Source organism: Cetorhinus maximus, chromosome 1 (genome assembly GCF_964194155.1).
Source record: "Cetorhinus maximus chromosome 1, sCetMax3.hap1.1, whole genome shotgun sequence".
In the NCBI taxonomy this organism is placed as follows: Eukaryota; Metazoa; Chordata; class Chondrichthyes; order Lamniformes; family Cetorhinidae; genus Cetorhinus; species Cetorhinus maximus.
In genome coordinates, this window is record NC_135879.1 from 225461210 (window position 1) to 225483101 (window position 21892).

A 21892-nucleotide genomic window follows, 5' to 3' on the forward strand; every position below is an offset into this window, starting at 1 on the left:
GATGATCAAGGATAGACTGATGGGGCGGTAATTGGCCGGATTGCATTTATCCTGATTCTTGTGTACAGGACATACCTGGGCAATTTTCCACATAGCTGGGTAGATGCCAGTGTTGTAGCTGTACCGGACAGCTTGGCTCTGTCATCGCTTGCTGCTTATGCTGTTTGGCACACAAATAGTCCTGTGTTCTAGCTTCACCAGGTTGACACCTCATTTTTAGGTGTGCCTGGTGCTGCTCCTGGCATGCCCTCTTGCACTCTTCGTTGAACTAGGGTTGATCCCCTGGCTTGGTGCTAATGGTAGAGTGGGGGACATGCTGGGCCATGAGTTTACAGGTTGAGTACAATTCTGCTGCTGAGAAGGAATTGAGGGAGGTTATGCTTCTTTTTTATTATCCCTGCCAACTGGACAATTTCACATTTGCCCACATTATATTCCATTTGCCAGATCTTTGCCCATTCACTTAACCTACCTATATCCCCTTGCAGCCTCCTTGGGTGGAATTTTCTGAGCCCGTTGGCGGTGGGCGCGATAGGTGGTGTGCGCGGAAAATATGGCGTGACCTGTTTCATGACGGCGTGAAGGCAGCTATCGTACGCTCAGCCTGCCGAGGGGGGTGCGTCCAGGGGGCTGTCCAGCCTCAGAGGTGACTGCTGAGCTGGGGGGGTGGGGAAGGGGTGGTCAAATGCTGCCCTGGTTGCATCCTGCGCACAGGGCAATCTAGGTGGGAGCAGGGTAAGTGAGGGAAGTGGCCACACATCAGGGACACCTGTATAAACTGACCGTGCCTCTGCAACTGAGACAGATCGAGTGCAGCCACAGTGATATGAATGGAGTCGGGCTCCTAGCCTGCCCGCCCACTCAAGCAACATAGTGGCACCAAAGGGCCACCAAGTGCTCCATACCTTACCACCCCACCCCCTTCCGGCACAGACTTGAAGTCCGCCACCACTTTATTGGACCGCGGAGCAGTTGGGCTGCACACGTTGTACAATCTCCTCGCCAATCCTGGCCATGTAGCAGTCACTGCTGGAGACGCTCACAGCCCCTTCCAATCTCAGCATCCTGGTTTGGACCAGTGTCCCCCATGTCGCGGGTTGACAGGGCAGCCATGCAGCGCACTAATCCCTGGCCATCCGAGGGGTGACCAGCACTCTCTGGGAAAGGTTAAGGGGTGGTCACACAGGGCCAGGAAAGGTGCTATGTACAACCGTGATAACCATGTTTGTCTCTCTTTCATGCTGCAGGAGAACCACATCAGGATCATGGATCCTGGTGATCTAGTTGTATGCCTGATGACCTACAGAGACGTAGAAGATGGAGGAGAGAACGACTGAGGCTCCTGGCTGCGCAAAGGCAGGAGCAGCAACCTCATGAAGAAGGGGCAGCAGGGGCTCCCACACACGCTGCCCAGAAGCGACAGCGAGCCGTGGCTGGTTGGCACCTAGCGACACTCAGGGTCTATAGATGCTGCCTGCTATTCCTGCAGATGACTGAGTGTCGCTGACGACTGCGCGCGTCTAGGGACCTGATGGCTCACATCTGCCACTTACTGCAGGACTTGGCACCAAGGGCACATGGAGGGCATCCACTGCCAGTGGCTGTGTAAGTGACCGAAGCACTCAAATTCTATACCATTGGCTCCTTTCATGGCTCCACAGGTGACCTCTGTGGGATTTCACAATCCGCCACCCACATTGCATTGCAATGCCGGGGCTATCACTTCAGCCTGAAGGCAGACCCTCCATCGTGCCTTGAAAAGTGCAGTGGACATCCCTTCCTGATGTTCCCCAGCTTGCCTTTGTAGCTCCAGCAACTGTGACATGACTGAGTCAAGAGGCTCATCATTTGACTCGGACTTAGCAACGTTCTGGCCTTCAGCAACCCTCCGAGTGCCGGGGACCTGGGAAGTCCCTGTTTCCGCTTGCTACGGATCAGAAAGTGCGATGTACTCATCAGGTTGTGATCCCGAGGCTACTCTAAAACTATGTCCCACCGAGGTGTCTCTCTGCGCTGGTGGAGGGTGTGGGTGAGCGCTGTAATGGGACTTCAGGGAGGGTGCCTCCAGATTCCTCTTCAGAGGTTTCTTTGGGGCTTGTTTGGAGGCCCGGGACATTGAATCTGTTGGCTGTTTGGTAGATGTGCCTGCAAAAGCAAGGGAGATAATTAGTGCATGGCAGTGGCCTGTGAAAGAGGACACATCACTCACGGCATGGTTGTCTGATGGATGTTGCACTGCTGGATCCTCACTTGGTAGAGCAGCGCCGACCTCACCATCAGCACAGCCCCGGTCCCCAGTCATCGCCGGACAGCTGGATGACTCTGTTTTTGAATTCTATCAGAGCTTTGATCTCCGGCATCCCTCCACCTGTCTGCGACCTTTCCCTCCTGTTGTGAGCCAGTTTGTCCTGCATGGTTAGAGATGGGGAGAGTGTATCAGGACACGTGCCAGGCCACATGATAAGTATGCCTGGCCTGTGTGGGCAGTGAGTGGTCCCATGGACAGGATGAGGACAATGGCGTGTGTGTGTGTATGAAAGAGTCCCTTGCACTGGCAGTGAGTGAGGGTCCTGTGGGTGTGTGATGGGTTTGTGAGTGTGAGAGTTGGGAGTGATGAAAAGAGTGACTTACCCCGGCGGAACTGAAGAGATCATTCATCTGTTAGCGGCAGTGGGTGGCTGTCCTCCTCTGCAGGGCGTTTACCCTGACCACCATGGCCACCGCCTCCCAAGGTAGGTCGGTGACTTTGCTGCCCATCCTGCGGCCAGAGCGGGGGTAGAGCACATCCCGGCGGGCCTCCACGGCATCCAGCAGTCGCTCGAGGGACCCGTTGTTGAAGAGGAGGATGGAGGGGGTGGGGGAGGGGGGGCGTGCAGTCCTTTTTCCTTTGCTGGCCATGTCTCCCGGGCAGTGATGGTGAGCTGGCGGCGATGAGCCCTGTGTTGGCAGCTGCCTTTTAAAGATGGCGGCCGGCGTTGTGCAACAGCAGGGTGATGGCGAGCGGGCGAATGAGAGCCCGCTCGCCATGGAAACGGCGTGTTTCACGGGAGTGAATATATAATGAGGCGGGTTCGGGTCGACACGACGTGAAAACCCGTAATTTTCATCGGGGTCCATTTTATACGCCCGCGACTGCACTTAGTGCAATTCTGGGAAAATTTCGCCCCTCATGTCCTCTTCACAACTTACTTTCCTATCTAACTTTGTGTCATCAGCAAATTTAGCAGCCATACCTTCGGCCCCTTCAGTCACTTATATGAACTGTAAAAAGTTGAGGCCCCAGCACAGATCCATGTGGCACACCACTCGTTACAACTTGCCGAAAATTTATCTCAGGCAGTAGCACCGAACAGGTGGCATCACGTTGGCTGAATGTTGTACGTCCTGTTTCTGAAGGCAAAGGGCGGAATCTTCTGCCCTCTCTAGTGGCGTGTTTGGAGGGGGAGGGGGCATTTAAGGTGGCAGAAGCACCCTGCTGTGTTCCCACCTTCACCCCAATTAAGTCTGGGGAGGTCAGCTTTCCTGCAGCGCTGCCAATTGAGGCCCTTAAGTGGACAATTAATGCCCACTTAAGGGCCTTACCCCACTGCTGCTGGTATTAACTCAGCTGCAGGCGGGCCAGTGCAGGTTACCTGTCACTTCCTGGAGGAGGGGCGTCCCTCCAGATCGAGGGACCTGGGATCAGGAAGGGGGGGTCCACTCAGAGCCCCCCAGCCCTTGTTGCTGAGCCCCCCACCACTACATCCCTACGCTGTTATGGGGAGGTGGTGGTATAGTGGTATTGTCACTGGACTAGTAATCCAGGGACCCAGGGTAATGCTCTGGGGACCCGGGTTTGAATCCCACCACAGCAGATGGTGAAGTTTGAATTCAATAAAAATCTGGAATTAAAAAGTCTGACGATGACCACGAAACCATTGCTGATTGTTGTAAAACTAAATCTGCCTACTCAAGACCCACAGCAATGTGGTTGACCCTAAACAAGGGCAATTAAGGATGGGCAATGAATGCTGGCCTAGTTAGCAACACCCACACATTCCAGGGATTAATTAAAAGAAACCCACCCTGTGAAACCCTTTCCACCATTATGGGTCACTTGTGATCTGATCCCGGGCCTCCAGTAGGCGCTGTTCCAGCAGCTGCTACCGCTGCCTCCCTGATGATGCTGCTGAGGGAAGGGCAGCCGGCTTCCGATTGGCAGCTCCCGGGTTCCTGATCCCGGGAAAAGGCCCGTTTGCTGGCCTCTCAACTGCCTGATTGACTTGTGGTTCGGTGAGCCTTCCCCAAAGGAGGCAATGCGGGTGTCTTGCTGACTCTCCAGCCGGCAGGTGAGAGTCCCCGTCGCCTCCACAAGTTTCCACCCAATGGAACTGAATGTCGGGTGGGGCATGTAATGGGTGACGACCCTGTTGCTAATTGTTTTGTGTTGCAGCCTGGAATTTCTACCCCATAGTCTCAGTTTAAATGAAACACAAATCTTCTATTTCTAGTCAATTAGGCTCAGTCCGAATGTACATGTTGTGATTTGTCAATACAGCCAGCAAACAATGGAAGGATTAGCAAACACATAACAGTGGGTGATGCAGAACAGAGAACCTAAGTAGGCAGCAGAGCAAGATGGTGTGGAGAAACTTTAAGAGAAATTTGGCTAGATATTTGAGTGCATGGGTCACTGAACGGTGTTGTTTCTCTTCTAGTGACTGCAGAGTATTCGCCATATGCCTGTACTTTCCTGTTTCCTATCAGTCAGTGACATTTCAACAGCTGTAGTTGTTGTGGGGCCACTTCCTTCCCCACACAGAGAGGAGATTCCTCATTGTAAAAACAAAAATAGAACTGGTGCATGTATTAAACATTCATTTGCTGAAACTTTGGTGACACTTGATGAATGTAGCTGAGATTTCAAAAGGTTTTCCCATCCTCTGCCAAATTTTTGCAGCATCTTAACCATTTCTTTAACCAAGAAGTCATTGGAGCAGAAGAGCGAGGGCGGGTTCACAACATCAGCACCAGCATTTCTCAAGAGATTTATTGACTTTATTTTCTCAAGTTGGCATCAGGCTTCCCTCCCTAATTTTATTCAGAGTTACCTGCAGTCATTCAGCTGTCGTTGTATGACATATGGGGTCTCAGGATACGGGGTGGACCATTTAGAACTGAAATGAGGAGAAACTTCTTCACTCAAGAAGGTGGAGAACCTGTGGAATTCTCTACCACAGGCGGCTGTGGAGGCCAAGTCACTGAATATATTTAAGAAGGAAATAGATAGATTTCTGGACTCTAAAGGTGTCAAAGGGTATGGGGAGAGAGTGGGAGTATGGCATTGAGAGGATCGGCAATGATCATAATGAACAGCGGAGCAGGCTTGAAGGGCCGAATGGCCTACTCCTGCTCCTAGTTTCTATGTGTTCAAATATTCTGTGGAGGTGCATGACATCAGCAAAGAGGTTTTTCCTTTGTTAACCTCCATCCGCTTGTTAGTAAATTAGAGAGTCAGATTAGGGTGAAACTTTGCCTAGCCAAGTAGAACATACAATGACATAACAGCAAAGCACGCTGCAGTCAATGTATAAACCACAAATACAATATAGGTTGTTTCATAATAACCCACCAAATAGTTATTTTAGCATGTTTTTTTTTTGTATGAATAAAACTACCCTAACTAGATGACAACTGTGGCATAATTTCATTCACAGCCCAAGGATAACTCTTCCTGGTCCAACAGAAATATAACGTTTGCATCAGGTGATTTGAGCGTGAAACCCTAGACCACTGGGTATTGCTACAGTGATGGCAGGTTGCCAAAAATGTCAACTCAACCTGCTGTGTTACACAATATCTCACCAGCTCACAGAGCAAAGACCCTCACTTAACGACAAACATTCCTCACTCAACAAACAAGACCAAACAGGTTATATGGTCAGTCTTAATTTGATTTGCTCTTGGGATATAGGCAATGTTGCCTGAGAAGACAGTGATGGGCCTCCTCGATAGCAATTGCGTTTACAGCTGAAGGACTTGCTAGGCCACTTCTGAGAGCATTAAGAGCTAATTACACAGTGTGGCGCTGGAGAACTAAATGAGGGTAGGCCTACTAAGCTGGTCAACAAAGGAGATGTCGATGGTGTGGTTGCCTATGCCAAAGCTTACAGAGAGCTCCAGGGAAGATGAACAGCACCATGGTCATGGTTCCAGAGTATCACCCTAAAAAGCAAAATACTAGGCCTGCTGGAAATCTCAAATGAAAACAGGAAATGCTGGAAATACCCAGCTGCTCAGCCAGCATCTGTGCAGAGAGAAACAGTGTTAACAGGCTGAAATTTAGTTCTGGCGTCGGGCACATTTCCAGGTGCCAACCTTGTGTTTGACGCCTGACATGACTTTTCAAGAGTTAGCCAGTTAGCAGCCAGGGAATCTGCTCATTATCCAATTAAAGACAGTGGGCTGGGATGGACAGGTGGGGGGTCCTGAGGCTGGAGGGCCAATAGGAAGCCATCCAGCCTCGACAGAGGTGAGAGCTGTTAATGTAGGTAGGAGTGAGTAAAGGTGACTCAAGATGGTGGTTTCCCCTGAAGGCTTTTGTGAAAGGTTGGATTAAAACTGTCCACAACTATCAGACCAGCACTGTGGACAGGGCAGGCTGTGGCCACAGCTCTGGCCATCTTGTAATCATGGCTACGAGGCATCAGAAGAGTGGCCTTAACAGGCCCTTAGTGCTATTTAATTAACTCGCGGGCAGTTCTCCCGTCACCCGCATACCCTGACCCAAGCCCGTTTAAAAATTCGGCCCAATGTTTCAGATTGGTGACCTTTCATCAAAACCGGAAATGTCGGAAATGTAATATTTTTTAAGCAAGCACAAAGGCAGCAAAAGAGGGAAGAGGGGGAGAAAAGAACATCTCTGCTTAGTCTGCGAGCATCTGGTTGCCATTTTAATACAGCACCCTACTCCCTCTCTGTCCTTGGACTCTTCCAGACTCAACAAATTCAACTATTTCAGACCATAACCACTTCTCCCATTTTTTTTCAGACAGCAGCTACTGATGATGATTCTGCTGTTGCCATTTACACGTCCTCTAGACCAATCTTTTGTTTCTTTAAATGTCCCATTATGCTTTGCACCATCATACCTGCTGACCTGAAAAGTAAACTCTGCTCTCTCCACAGATGCTGCCTGATCTGCTGAGTATTTCCAGCATTTTCTGTCTTTATATCATTTATAACTTTGGGTAGTGAATGGGTTGGGTCTTTAACCAGAACCTGGCAGCTTTCACCTCATACTGTGTTGGTGGAGCCGTACGGTGTGCAAAATGACAACTGAGTTCACCTACTTCCCAGCAATGACTATGCTTCAAAAGTAATTCATTCACAGTGAAGCACATTGGGATCTCCAGAAGATGTGAAAGGGGCTACATAAGCCAAGCTCTTGCCATTATGTCTGTATTTGCTTCTGTTATGATGGGACAGTTGTTGAATGTGTGTCAACAGCATACTGTGAAATTATTTGCAAGTGCTTCACCAGACAAGTTATTTTTGTTTGCCAAGGACAGCCCATGAATCAGCTGATTTTGTTGTTTCCCTTCACAGAGGAAGAGTGATGCCCAGGACAGTGACAGAACTCCGGGCTTCTCTGCCTGGCTACATAAACTGACAGGCAAGACCTCGGCCTTTTCACTAGTTGGACAAGGCCCCCCCAATGCAGCATTCCCTCAGTACACCAATGCATGGTCAGCTTAGACCAGGATCTTCCCTCTGATCTTTACAGTCTTGCTCTTTGCACTGTGATTAGCCGCTGTGTTTCCTATATTACAAAAATGATTACACTTCAAAAGTATTTCACTGGGTGTAGAGTGCTTTCAGGTGGTCGGTGTATAAATGCAAGTTTTATTTCAATGGCAGCCATTCTTGGGCATCTCCAGGCAATGGTAACACTCTCCTAATATTCTCCTGGAGGGAACTGCCTCCCCTCTACCTGCTGTTATGGGGAGATTGCTGGCCAACTCTTGTGTTTTGTTCTATGATATTCCAAATACGGGGATATTCTTAGGAGTCCTGTTTTCCATGTGGCCCATCAGGGTTCTGAGTGAGGCCCGCGAGACATTTTGTTGACCGTTGCCCATGTGCAGGGCTGCCAGATTCCACTGGTTTCCGTCGCGTAGTTTTTTTCCTACCAATATTACTAAAATGATACCCACACAAAGCAAGGGCACGTGAAGTGAGGTACGTGCTGATTGCAAACAATGTTGACTGAGAGCCGACGCTCCCTCTGTGTCCAATCAAAGTGCTGCTACAATTCAATCGGCATGCCCTGCAAATTCTTATTCATGGGGTCATGGTTAGTGCACACACTCAATTTCAATCTTGCGACCCACTGAGATGAAGAAGGGCCACTCATGTGGCCCGCTCACTAGCCTAGGTTGCCTATCACTGCCTGAGGGATTGAACCCTCACAGTTGATGGAAACACAGGGTGTTGGAAGAAAGCGTTGGATTACTAAATGACAAGTCTCAGGTTTCACCAAGAATAGGTGTCTGCTTGAACAATCCTGATTCAGCACATGATGCTTTGCTTTGCATTTGAATGTCTGTGCACAAAGCTTAAGAGTTCTGGGAGAGAGTGTGACAGGAATCAGTGTCTGAATGTCTGCTGCTAGTGGTGTGTGCAAACTTATACAGAACACTGGTTTTCAATTGTAGCAGCTTGTGCTCTTGGAACAAGTTGTGCAGGCTTAGATTAACCACATGAAACCCTCTCGGTGCTGTTCGGGTCTTGCTTTATCTTTTGTGGAGGGGCAGCAGCCATTGCACATCTTTCTGATTTCGTAAAGAATGGGCTACAGTATGAAGGAAGCCTTCATTCCCAAGTCATCTATTCAATGGTTTTGGCCTAGGCTCAAGTCCAGGAGTAAGAGATGAGCTTTTCTCTTCAATGCAGAGAGTTATAGTATTCCATTACTGGATACAGTTAGGCCACTGAAAAGTTTCTACAGATGATGAGTGCAGCTGAGATTTCAAAAGGTTTTCCCATCCTCCGCCAAATTTTTCCAGCATCTTAACCATTTCTTTAACTAATCCTCACCAAGAAGTCATTGGAGCAGAAGAGTGAGGGCGGGTTCACAACATCAGCACCAACATTTCTCAAGTGATTTATTGACTTTATTTTCTCAAGTTGACATCAGGCTTCCCTCCCTAATTTTATTCAGAGTTACATGCAGCTATTGTTGTATGACATATGGGGTCTCAGGATATGGGGTAGGCCAGTTAGGATTGAGATGAGGAGAAACTTCTTCACTCAGAGGGTGGTGAACCTGTGGAATTCTCTACCACAGAGGGCTTTGGAGGCCAAGTCATTGAATATATTTAAGAAGGAAATAGATAGATTTCTGGACTCTAAAGGTGTCAAGGGGTATGGGGAGAGAGCGGGAGTATGACATTGAGAGGATCAGCCATGATCATATTGAATGGTGGAGCAGGCTCGAAGGGCCGAATGACCTGCTGCTGCTATTATTTTCTACGTTTCTATAGGTGTTCAAATATTCTGTGGAGGTCCATGACACCAGCAAAGAGGTTCTTCCTTTGTTAACCTCCATCAGCTTGTTAGTAAATTAGTGAGTCAGATTAGGGTAAAATACTCTTCCCTGTGGAGTCACTGTTTGGATTTAGTTACATAAAGTCAAATGTTTGCTTATGACGACTTAATGTTTATGTTCTTTGGGGAAGCCATGTTAAATAGCTCACCGGAAATATCCTGAGAAGCTGGCTTGCCATGGAAGCAGTGATGCTGTTTACAATGGGAGTTTCTGAAAACACTGAGGGTTAAAGATCTGATTTCACACTGATCAACTGAGAACAACTCCAATTATGGACTATGACAGTAAGGGTGCTGCAAGATGACTGATTTGCTTATGAAGCCAAACTCGTGACCCCAATAACAAATAGTGATTACAACATTGACAGAGCATCTAGTTCACTATACTGCATTACATCAAATGCACAGAAGAGAGAGTCCATTGGGCCTCTAGTCCATATCAGTGGAAATCCCATATCAACATCAATAATAATCAGATATTAACACAAGTTAATTTTGGGCTGATAAGTGAGAAGAGACAGTGACTCCACACAAGTGCCAGTCAATGACCATCTCCAACAAGAGAGAATCTAATCATCTCCCCTGACATTCAATGGCATTGCCATTGTTGAATACCCCACCATCACCATCCTTCGGATTACCACAAACTGAACTGGACCAGCCATATAAATACTGTGGCTACAAGAGTAGGTCAGAGGCTAGGGATCCTGCAATGAGTAACTCACCTCCTGACTCCCTAAAGCCTGTCCACCATCTTACAAGGCACAAATCAGGAGTGTGATGGAATATTCCCCACTTGTCTGGATGAGTGAAGCTCCCGCAACACTCAAGAAGCTTGACACCATCCAGGACAAAATAACCTGCTTGATTGGCACCCCATCCACAAACATTCACTCCTTCCACCACTAACGCACAAGAGCAGCAGTGTGTATCATCTACAAGATGCACTGCAGCAGCTCACCAAGGCTCCTTTAACAGTACCTTCCAAACCTGTGACCACTTCCATCTAGAAGGACAAGGGCAGCAGACAGATGGGAGCACCACCACCTGGAAGTTCCCCTTCAAGCCACACACCATCCTGACTTGGAAATATATCACCGTTCCTTCGCTGTCGCTGGGTCAAAATCCTGGAACTCTCTCCCTAACAGCACTGTGGGTGTACCTACACCACATGGACTGCAGCGGTCCAAGAAGGCAGCTCATCACCACCTTCTCAAGGGCAACTAGGGATGGGCAAGAAATGCTGGGTTTGCTCGTGATGCTCACATCCTGTGAATGAATAAAGAAAAATCTTGCTATGTGCCAATTGGTTGCTGAGTTTCCTACATTATAACAGTGACTACACTTCAAAAATAGGTTATAAAGCGCTTTGGGACATCTGAGATCAAGGAAGTTGCTATAGAAATGCAAGGCCTACTTTTTACCTTTTGCAAAGGCAGACAGGATCTTAATTTAACTTATTATCTGAAGGACAGACTTGGCACTGCAAATTGTACAGTGAACATTATTTAAGTGTTCCTGCAATTATAATAAGGTCTAGTCCAATAAGGTTATTGTTCACTGGTGTCTGTGGTTGTCAGCATAGTACCATCAGCAACCACCAGTGTAGGGACGCATACATAAATATTTCAGTCCAGCTATAGTCTCTGATTTACTGCTAAATTAAAGTTTTTGGTTAAGAAGATGAGTATTAATTAAAGTACTAGGCTTGAAATTATCACATCACTGAGAAAGATGCATGGTCAAAACAGTTCAGCAACATCGAGATCCACATTCATGAAAGGAATCATCACACAATTTTTTGAGGAATGTAGTCAAATTATTACATCACAAATATAGGCCGTGAAATTTGGTTCCATAGCTTTGGCCCTGGTGAAACTCCAAAACCTACAAAATTCTGAAGGGGCTTGAGAGGGTGGGCACTCAGAGATTGTTTCCGTTGGTCGGGGAATCTAAAACACAGGGGCACAGTCTCAGGGTAAGAGGAAATCATTTGGAAATGAGATGAGGAGAAATTGCTTCTTTCAAAGGGCTGTGAATCTTTGGAATTTTCTACCCCAGAGGGTTGTGGATGCTGTATTGTTGAATATATTTAAGGCTGGGATAGACAGATTTGTAGTTTCTCAGGTAATTAAGGCGTATCGGGAGTGGGTGGGAAAATGGAGTTGAAGTCCAAGGTCAGCCATGATCATATTGAATGACGGAGCAGGCTCAACAAGCCGTGTGGTCTACTCCTGCTCCTATTTCTTGTATTATTGTGGGCATGCCATGCATGCAACAGAAGCATGCACAGTGGGAAGATCTTAAAATCAAACAGCGTCTAAATGCTGATCCAGCACACGACTTTGTCAAGCATAAACCCGCCCATTTGAACGTCGCATGTCCTGTTAATGTCCTCCCATAAATACTATGCCACCTTCTTGCTGAAACCTAGCTGGTTCAGGCAGCGCTCTTGGCCGAAGTGGAGGTAGGACGAATTCTGTCTGAAGACCAGAGAGGAGCAGGCACATGGCTTTGCCAGGCTAGCAGGATTTCCAATGGTAGAGGGAGTCGCGACTGTACACACATGGCTCTGGGGGCCCCACATATTAGTCGGGAGATGTACCCCAATAGCAAGGGTTACTATCCCATGAATGTGTAGTTGCCAGTGATTGCCAGCTATCCTCACCAATGGAACTACCACAGACCCTGTCACAGTGAAGACTGGGGTCAAACAATTCTCTTCATTTTCCTCGCTGCAACACTGCAGCTCACCTCCAACAAACTACCCACAGGCATGGGGATAATCTACAGGACATGTTTAGCCCATAGAGTGTGCAGCCGAGTTGAATTTTAAGTTAGCAGTGACCCCAAGGTATCTATGACTATGACACCAAGAGGAATGTCCACCACTGACGTAACATCTAATGAACCTAGCGTGTGAGGCAGGGCGAGGCAACATTTGACAGCAGAGAAATATTAACAAACCATGAATTAACTGCATTACTTAACAGCAGCACAACAGAATTTCAGTAGCTTGTGCTGCTGCCAGCATTTGAGGCTGGAGAAGTTCACGGTAATTAAAGTCATGATTCAGAAAGCTGCACCCATTTGGTGGATGAAAAGAACTTTGAAGGGCCAATGTGGACAAAGCCGTCCAGTCTATTAACAAATTCTATAGTGTTCAGTTATACAGTCTTTCAGGTCATACTAAGTGGAAGGCATCACTGCAGAGCTCCAAAGACTAGCCCAGCTTGTTTAGACTTGCCCATGTCCCAACCCTGCTAACTCATGTCTCTTGGCCTCTAACTATCTATCCAATATTACAGTGGATAACTTTTTAAATGTTGCTCGATCTACAAAGGGAATTAATGATACTGCATTTACAAAAATAAACCAGCATAACTGAATGTCCTACAGAGGAGCATTCCAACTATCCATCGAGTCTAAGCATGGGAAACACTCTCTAATATGTAATGAGCGGGGTTTATTTCTAGATGAATAGAACTGAAAAGCAGAGAAGTGATCCTAAACTTGTACAGTACTTTGGTCAGACTGCAAGCGGAGCACTGTACATTGGTCTGGTCTCTATATTATGAAAACGATACAGATGGAAGAAGGCACAATAAAGATTTACAAGGATGATCCCAGAACTGAGAGGTTGTAACTGTCAGAAAAGACTGAACAGGCTGAGGGGTGACCTGGTAAAGTTTTTTTAAAATGAAAAGGCTTTTGATAGGGTTGACAGAGAGAAAATATTTCCATTTGTATGGTCGACTAATATATGATAGTTACTAATAAATCTGATAGGGAACTCAGGATAAAACAAATCAAGAATTCAAGAAAGATCCAATGCTGAGCTGTCTACAATATTGCTGTGCACTCTCTCGTACTAGGCAAGTTGTGACATTGCAGAGGCCTATCAGCCTGGAAGAAACCAATTACAATGGCAACTAAATCCCCCAAAAATACACTAAACCTTTTCCTTACCTCATGCAAATTGAGTTCTTTTACTTTCTCTTTCAGTATGACCTGCAAAATAGAGAGAATCACAATGGATCAGACTTGAGTAAACTCCTGGGACATTTACAAAGCATTGCCATATGTGCACTGATCAAGAAAACTCACAAACAATCCAATACAATATAAAACCTTGATAATTGTTTATAATTATAAAATAGAACCTTGATAGTTATAGCTACTATAATACTACTGTATTATAATAAATTACATAAAATATATTGCACAAACACAGGTCCCCTGGTCCAACCAGTCTGTGCTGTTGGCCCTCGAGCCTGCTCTGTCATTCAATAAGATCATGGCTGATCTGAATCAGCCCACATTCCTGCCTACGCCGATAACCTTGCACCCCTTTGTTAATCATTAATCTATCTTTCTTTGCCTTAAAAATACTCCAACACTCTGCTCCCACCGCCTTTTGAGGAAGAGAGTTCCAAAGATTCATAACCTTCTGAGAGAAAAAAATTCTCATCTCTGTGTTAAATAAGCGACCTCTTATTTTTAAACCGTGACCTCCAGTTCTAGATTCTCCCACAAGAGGAAACACCCTCTCCACATCCACCCTGTCAGGACCCCTCAGGGTCTTAAAGGTCTCAATTAAGTTGCCTCTTACTCTTCTAAACTCCAGTGGATACAAGCCTAACCTGTCCCACCTTTCCTCATAGGACAACCTGCCCATTCCTGGTATTAGTCTAGTAAACCTTCTCTAAACTGTTTCTAACGCATTTACATCTTTCTTTAAATAAGGAGACCAGTACTGTACACAATATTCTAGATGTGGTCTCAGCAGTGCCCTGTATAACTGAAGCATAACCTCCCTACTTTTGTAATCAATTCTCCTCACAATAAATGATAACATTCTATTAGCTTTCCTAATTACTTCCTGTACCTGCATACTAACCTTTCGTGATTCATGCACTAGGCCACCCAGATCCCTCTGAATCTCAGAGCTCTGCAATCTCTCGCCATTTAGATAATAAGCTTCTTTTTTATTCTTCCTGCCAAAATGAGTGACTTCACATTTGCCCACGTTATACTTCATTTGTCCACATTATACTTCATTTGTCAGATCTTTGCCCACTCACTTAAGCTATTTATGTCAATCTGAAGCCTCCTTACATCCCTCTTCACAAGTTACTTTCCTTCCTATCTTTATGTCGTCAGCAAATTTAGCAACCATCCCTTCGGTCCCTTCATCCAAGTCATTTATATAAATTGTAAAAAGTTGAGGCCCCAGCACTCACCCATGTGGCACACCACTCATCACATCCTGTCAACCAGAAAAAGACTCATTTATGCCAACTCTCTGCTTCCTGTTAGCTAGCCAACCTTCTATCCATGCCAATGTTACCCCCACTACACATTGAGCTTTTATTTTCTACAATAACCTTTGATATGGCATTTTATCAAATGCCTTCTGGAAATCTAGGTACAGTACATCCACCAGTTCCCCTTTATCCACAGCACATGTGACTCCTTCAAAGAACTCCAATAAATTGGTTAAACATGATTTCCCTTTTACAAAACCATAGGCGGAATTGTCCCAGATTTGCACTAATTGCAGTAGCGGGCGGGTAAAATGATGTTTTACCTGCTGGCTGCAATGGCGGCTTTTCACGCCGTATTGTCCCAAACCCGCCGTATTATCCCAAACCCACCGTATTAATTATGCATTCCCGGGGAACACACTGTTTCCATGGCGGGCGGCCTGTCATTCGCCCGCCACATGAGCACCTCGTCGCTTCATCACACTGGGCGCCATGTTTAAAGTTCAGCCATGCGCACACCTCTAAGTGCTTCTAGCCCAGGACCGCCGCAGAGAAGACATGGCCCCGAAAGGCAAAAAGACTGCAGCTCCCAGGTTCAATGACACGCCCCTTGAGCACCTTCTGGATGCAGTGGAGGCCCGCTGTGATGTCTGCTACCCATGCCGTGGCCGCAGGATGGGCAGCATCCTCACTAATCCGGCTTGGGAGGCGGTGGCAGTGGTGGTCAGCGCCAATGCCCTGCAAAAGAGGACAGCCATCCAGTGCTGTTATAGGATGAATGGTCTCACCTGTTTCACCATTCTCATCACTCTCAACTCACACACTCACAAACCCATCACACATCCACAGGGATCTCACTCCTCAAGGGACAACACCACTAACTCTCACGCACACCCTCACATCTCCATCAGGCTCATATCCTCTCGCGCTCCCGTCCTCATCCCGTCCATGGCTCCGCTCACCACACAAACATTTCACAAAGTGCCATGTGTCCTGCTCACAGTCTCTCCATCTGTTTTCATGCAGGAGAAGCCTGCTCACAACAGCAGGGAGAGGTTCCAGACCGGAGGTGGAGTGGCCCACATTAGGCACCTCACTCTCTTTGAGGAGTGTGCCACCATGCTGACTGGCGAGGACGTGGACCCTGTCTGTGGTGACGGTGAGCTCGGCGGCGAACACCCACGTGAGGATCCTGCACCACATCATCCCTCTCTCAACGCAACTGTGAGTGTCTCTCTCCTGCTTTTGACTCTGCTGCCATGCACTAATTATCTCTACTTTGGTTCACAGGGAGCTCTGCCAAGCAACCAACACCCTCAGCCGGCCAGTCCCTCAGCTCCATCCACGTCCTCACCTCCAGCCAAGAGGACACCTCCTCCATTGAAGAGCTGGAAATAAGCAGCCTGGAAAACCTATCACAGCGCTTACCCACACCCTCCACCAGCACACACCTCTGTGGAACCTAGATCTAGAGCAGGCTCAGGTTCACAATCTGGTGGTCACCACACGGACACGTGTCCGCAGCAAGAGGAGGCAGGTTCATGAAAGCCCCCCGGCACTTGGAGGACTGCTGGGGATCAGGCATCTGTGAGGTCCGAGTCAGATGACGAGCCTCTGGATTCGGCCTTCCAACTCATCCTGGAGAGTCAGCAGAAGGCAGGGGAACATCATGCAGAGCTGTTGGAAGCCCTCAGCAGAGTGGCAGATGAGTTGGAGGAGTGTGTCCGCCTGCTCTCTGATGAAGTGGTGCCCACATGTGTGTGCATGGAGGTCTCCGTGGGAAGGATGTTGGACACCATGGAGACCCTGGTCCAGCAGAATGTGGAGATGTGTGCAGACCTGCACTCCATCGCGGGAGCCATGGGCGCATTCCTGCAGTGGCAACGCAAGAGGGAAACAGGTGCCTTGACATCCCACCAGGTGCTCCTTCCCCTCAAAGATTCAGGCTGGGGCCCCCAGCACCTGAAGGGAGGAGGAGCGGCAGCTGGACACCCCTGGGTCATCCGCTTAGGAATCTCAGAATCTTCTCCCTCCGAGTCCCCTTTGTCTATGAGATCCTCAACCTCCGTCAGTCACCGCAGAGGGAGCAACTGGCCAACGAGTAATTCTGGAGGGAGAAGTGTGTGTGTGGGGCAGGGCCTTTCGGAGCCTCGCGCAGTCAATCTCCCACGCACATGGATCCTTCCCGTATCACACTCACCCCAATGTCCTGAGCATTTTCAATGCTGCCTGCTGGGATTCTCTTTCAGTTGTCCATCTGAGCTGACCTGCATCTCCACCTACCCACTGGTCACACTCCCATGCAGCACCTGATCTCACCCACCACGACTATCATTTCACTTTTGATTTGGACAGCATGGTCTAGATTTGGTTTTTCATGTGCTCCCCTGTCTTTTCCACTCCCTTTCCGCTATTACAGTTGAACCCCTGACATCATCTTCCACCTCCCCTCCGTGACCTACCAACCACAACCCTTTTCCTTCAGGAATGTCCAGGTGAAAGTGCACGTTCCCTTCCTTTCCAAAAATCCTACCCCCATCCACATTCACCTCCCTGACCTCCTCCTTCCCACCCCAAGGGTTCTTGTCCGCCTCCGAGTCCCCACTAGTCACACGCTGTCCCTCCAATCGCTACTGTCGAACCCTCATCCTCCAACCCCACTCTGCCCTCGGCCATTCTCACCATTCCCTCATACCACCCTCACCCTCAGTTCACTCCTCGGGAGGCAGTCATGGACGCATCAGACCCCTCCCTTGCATGTTCACCTGGATATCCTGCCCTTCACCCCTCTGGACCCCTTCCCCCTTCCAGACCCCTTACCCCCAGAACCCCTCCCCACCCCTTAGTCCTCACACACCCAACCACCACCACCACACCCCCCGCCTGACTCCCTCAGACACCCTTACTTCTTCTGCCAACCTTAGTCCTTGCCCCCTCCCAACTCCTTCCTCCAGCATTACCTCTTCCTCCAGCCTCACTTCTTCCCCCTTCCCGACTCCTTCCTCCACCCTTACTTCTTCTTCCACCTTTATTCCCTCCTCTCTCCGCACTCCTTCCTCCCCGTGGACTTCTTCCCCTCTGCACACTCCTTCCTCCCCCAGGACTCCCACCCCTCTCTGCAATCCTTCCTCCCCCCAGAATCTCTTTCCTCTCTGCACATTTCCTCCCTCCGGACTCCCTCCCCTCTCCACACTCCTTCTTTCCCCTGGATTCCTTCCCCACTCTGCACTCCTTACCCTCTCTGAACTCCTTCCCTTACACCTTCCCCCCCCCCTTACACCTACCTCCCCAGTTGCCACCTTCTCCCCGTTACCACCTCCTCCCCTCATACTGCCCGTCCCAACCTCACCACCCTGACACCTTCATTCCCCCTCTCCCAACCTCACCATCCCGACACCTTCATTCACCCCTCTCCCAACCTCACCACCCTGACACCTTCATTCCCCCCTCTCCGAACCTCACCATTCCGACACCTTCATTCCCCCTCTCCCAACCTCACCACCCCGACACCTTCATTCCCCCCTCTCCCAACCTCACCACCCTGACACCTTCATTCCCCCCTCTCCGAACCTCACCATTCCGACACCTTCATTCCCCCTCTCCCAACCTCACCATCCCGACACCTTCATTCCCCCCTCTCCCAACCTCACCACCCCGACACCTTCATTCCCCCTCTCCCAACCTCACCACCCCAACACCTTCATTCCCCCCTCTCCCAACCTCACCACCCCGACACCTTCATTCCCCCCTCTCCCAACCTCACCACCCCGACACCTTCATTCCCCCCTCTCCCAACCTCACCACCCCGACACCTTCATTCCCCCCTCTCCCAACCTCACCATCCCGACACCTTCATTCCCCCCTCTCCCAACCTCACCTCCCCGACACCTTTTCCTCTCCCAGTCGACCCTTTTTTTTTAAAAGGCAAAATACTGTGGATGCTGGAAATCAGAAATAAAAACAGAAAATGCTGGAAAAACTCAGCAGGTCTGACAGCATCTGCGGAGAGAAACAGGGTTAACGTTTTGAATCTGTATGGCCCTTCTTCAGAGCCTTTTTTTTATTCATTCACGGGTTGTGGGCTTCACTGGCTGGGCCAGCATTTATTGCACATCCCTAGTTGCCCTTGAGAAGGTGGTGGTGAGCTGACTTCTTGAATCGCTGCAGTCCATGTGGTGTAGGTACACCCACTATGCTGTTAGGGAGTTCCAGGATTTTGACCCAGCGACAGTGAAGGAATGGTGATATATTTCCAAGTCAGGACGGTGAGTGACTTGGAGGTGAACTTCCAGGTGATGGTGTTCTCATCTATCTGCTGCCCTTGTCCTTCTAGGTGGTAGTGGTCATGGGTTTGGAAGGTGCTGTCTAAGGAGCCTTGGTGAATTCCTGCAGTGCAGGATCCTAGACCTTCCTCTCCCATCCCCTCAACCATCATCCGTTGTGAGCATCAACGGTGACTTTCCAACTTCCGTGAGCTGCTTCGTGGCAGAGCCACGTCCATGAGAATCCACCCAGCATGCGATGCACGTTCCTCTAGGATCCCATTGGTGTCGGGCTCCAGCATCTTCAGCTCCTCGGATGTCTGCGATATGAGCAAGTCCCTGGTGGTAAGTCCCGACTTCAGCACCCCACAGTTGTCCAGATGTGTTCTGCATTGGCATGTTTTCCTGCCGATGTGGGTGGACGATCCAGCGGGGGTGGGGGGAAGGCGGGGATGAGTCTGGCAGGCTGGCCTTATAATGATATGCTGATGTATCACAATGAGGCTCCCGATGTCAGATAGCGGGGAACGTGGGTCCCGCCCATGGACGGGCTGAGCGGGCGATCGCAAACTGACTTCACGATGTCGTGAAACTGATTTTTGGCCTTCTCGCCATATTGTCCGCTCATGCCACCGGACACCAGCGGGCATGGAAAATCCCAGCCCATGTTGACTCTGCCTGATTGCCTTGACTTTTTCTAAGCACCCTGCTCTCACATCTTTAATAATAGCTTCCAACATTTTCCTTATGACAGTTTCCTGCTTTCTGTCTCCCTCCCTTTTTTGAATAAAGGAGTTGTATTTGCTATTTTCCAATCTAAAAGAACCTTCGCCAAATCTAAGGGAATTTTGGAAAATCAAAACCAGTGCATCACCAGTCTCCTCCAATTCTGTCTAGCTGATCTCTGCCTTTCAGCATATCTTACTATTCCTTTTCATCTTGCGTCCTCGGCTAGTTTCCTTTTGAAAGCTTTTTTTGAAAGCTAGGTTTTTTGACTCAGCCACCTCCGCAGTCAGTAGCGAGTTCCACATTCTAACCACTCTCTGACTAAAGGAATTTTTCCTTTTTTCCCACGATTGGCCCGATTATTAGCTCTCCTGTGTTTACGGGTCCTAGTTTTGAATTGCCCCACAAGCGAAAAGATTTTCTCCACATCTTTCATAACTTTAAAAACCTCTTACCAGGTCAGCTTTAAGGACAGGACTTTCCCTGGGGCCTTCTGAACCCTGGGCGACAAGGCTTAAATTGGGGTCAGAGGCTCGCGCAGTGTGGGAAACACTTACCCAATGTGATTCTCCCCAAATTGGCCAATTAGTGGCCAGAGGACATTCAATTAAGGATGGCAGCCAGGCTCTCAAAGTTGACAGGCCAATAACTGAAGCAGCAGCAGGATGTCCTTACAGGAAGAGGATAACTCTTCTCTCCAACTCTTTAAAATTTAAAATAAAAGAAAGGCCTTTGCAGCTGTCCCGCCATTGTGTGAGGGCGTTGGAGGGGGGGTTGGGCAGAATCCCCTCAGGGCGGTTTACAATTGATGCTGAAGCCAGCCAGAGCTTCTAAGCCTGCCTGCAGAGTGCTGGTCCCTGGTCTGCTGTCGTGAGGCCACCCAGGCAGCCAAACTGGCCCCCGCTCCTCACAGGGACACGTAGTCCAACCGGAAAATCCCAGACAGCCTCCAGCAATAGGCCCCAACAGACCTTTCCTCACCCGGATAAGCTACCCACCGCTTGTGAAATACATAATTAATATGCAGCTGTCACATTCAAAAACGATGAGGAATTGCAGCAGTATTTCATCCTGCCAAAACAGCGGACTGGAAGGAGGAATTTAACGGTTCGTTCTTGATACTAAAGCAATGGTCCAGTTCTGCAAAATGTTGCTTCTGCAGAATGCTAAACCTGGGGAATTTGGTGAGTGAGGAAATTTTAAGGGTTTAAAGGGTTGATCTCTTTCTAATGTTTCGGCAAGTTGTGCATTTGGCATTTAGCTTAACTTTAACCTTAACCTTTCTCTCACAATGTTAGCCAGTGGTACACTCACTGGCTGTTCATGGCAGTTGCACAGTTAGTTAATTAGGTGGCTAGTTAGAAGTGGTAATTACTGTCAGCAGGGGCTGAATCTGGTATTTGGAATGTTTGCTAGTATAAATACAGGAGGCTTTTGTCAATGCACAGCTGAGGTCTCGAGGTATTCATTAAAATCAATAGTTTAAAGAAGGTACTAACTGGATGAGTGTTTTTTTTTTAAGATCATTGATGGGCAACTGAGTCCTGCTGCTTGCAATTCCTGAGCATGCAGGAACTTCAGAGCATTTCAAGGTAGCAAAAATGGGGTTAGAAAAGTAACAAACAAGCAAAAGATGCGCCCAGGGCAGGTTTGCTGCTGTCCCAAAGCAAAACATACAAGAGAAAACCCGAGACACACAAAGAAAAGGAAGCAAAATGGGGGCAGAGATTACAGAGTGAAACTTTTAAGCTCAGTGTTGAGTGCAGGAGACTGTGAAGCGCCTAACTGAAAGATGAGGTGATCTTCCTTGAGCTCACTCTGAACTTCAATGGGACGCTGCAGTAGCCAAGGATGGGGGGGTTCAGCATGCTGGCAAAGTGGAGAATCACTTCCACTAGCCCTGCACGGCTAATGCTTCTATCATTTAATCCCTCCACTTTATGACAGAAATTCCCTTTTGTTCTTTTTTCCCCATCCACTCCTTGCTCAAAACCTAACATATTTCTGACTTTTCCCAGTTCTGATGAAAGATCGTTGACCTGAAACAGT

At 48.4% G+C, this 21892-nt stretch overlaps 1 protein-coding gene across 5 annotated transcripts in view; it reads right to left on the reverse strand.

The window, feature by feature from the left end:
• Positions 1 to 21892, reverse strand: part of rnf24 (ring finger protein 24) — a 632553-nt gene that overhangs the window by 510620 nt on the left and 100041 nt on the right. For all 5 annotated transcript variants that reach the window (XR_013578203.1, XM_078554280.1, XM_078554265.1 and 2 more), the window contains exon 4: positions 13558 to 13599. Coding sequence is in view for 4 of the 5 variants with exons in the window: in XM_078554280.1 (XP_078410406.1) it covers positions 13558 to 13599 (42 nt within the window). In the remaining variant the exon portion in view is untranslated. The remainder of the gene's footprint in view (positions 1 to 13557; positions 13600 to 21892) is intronic.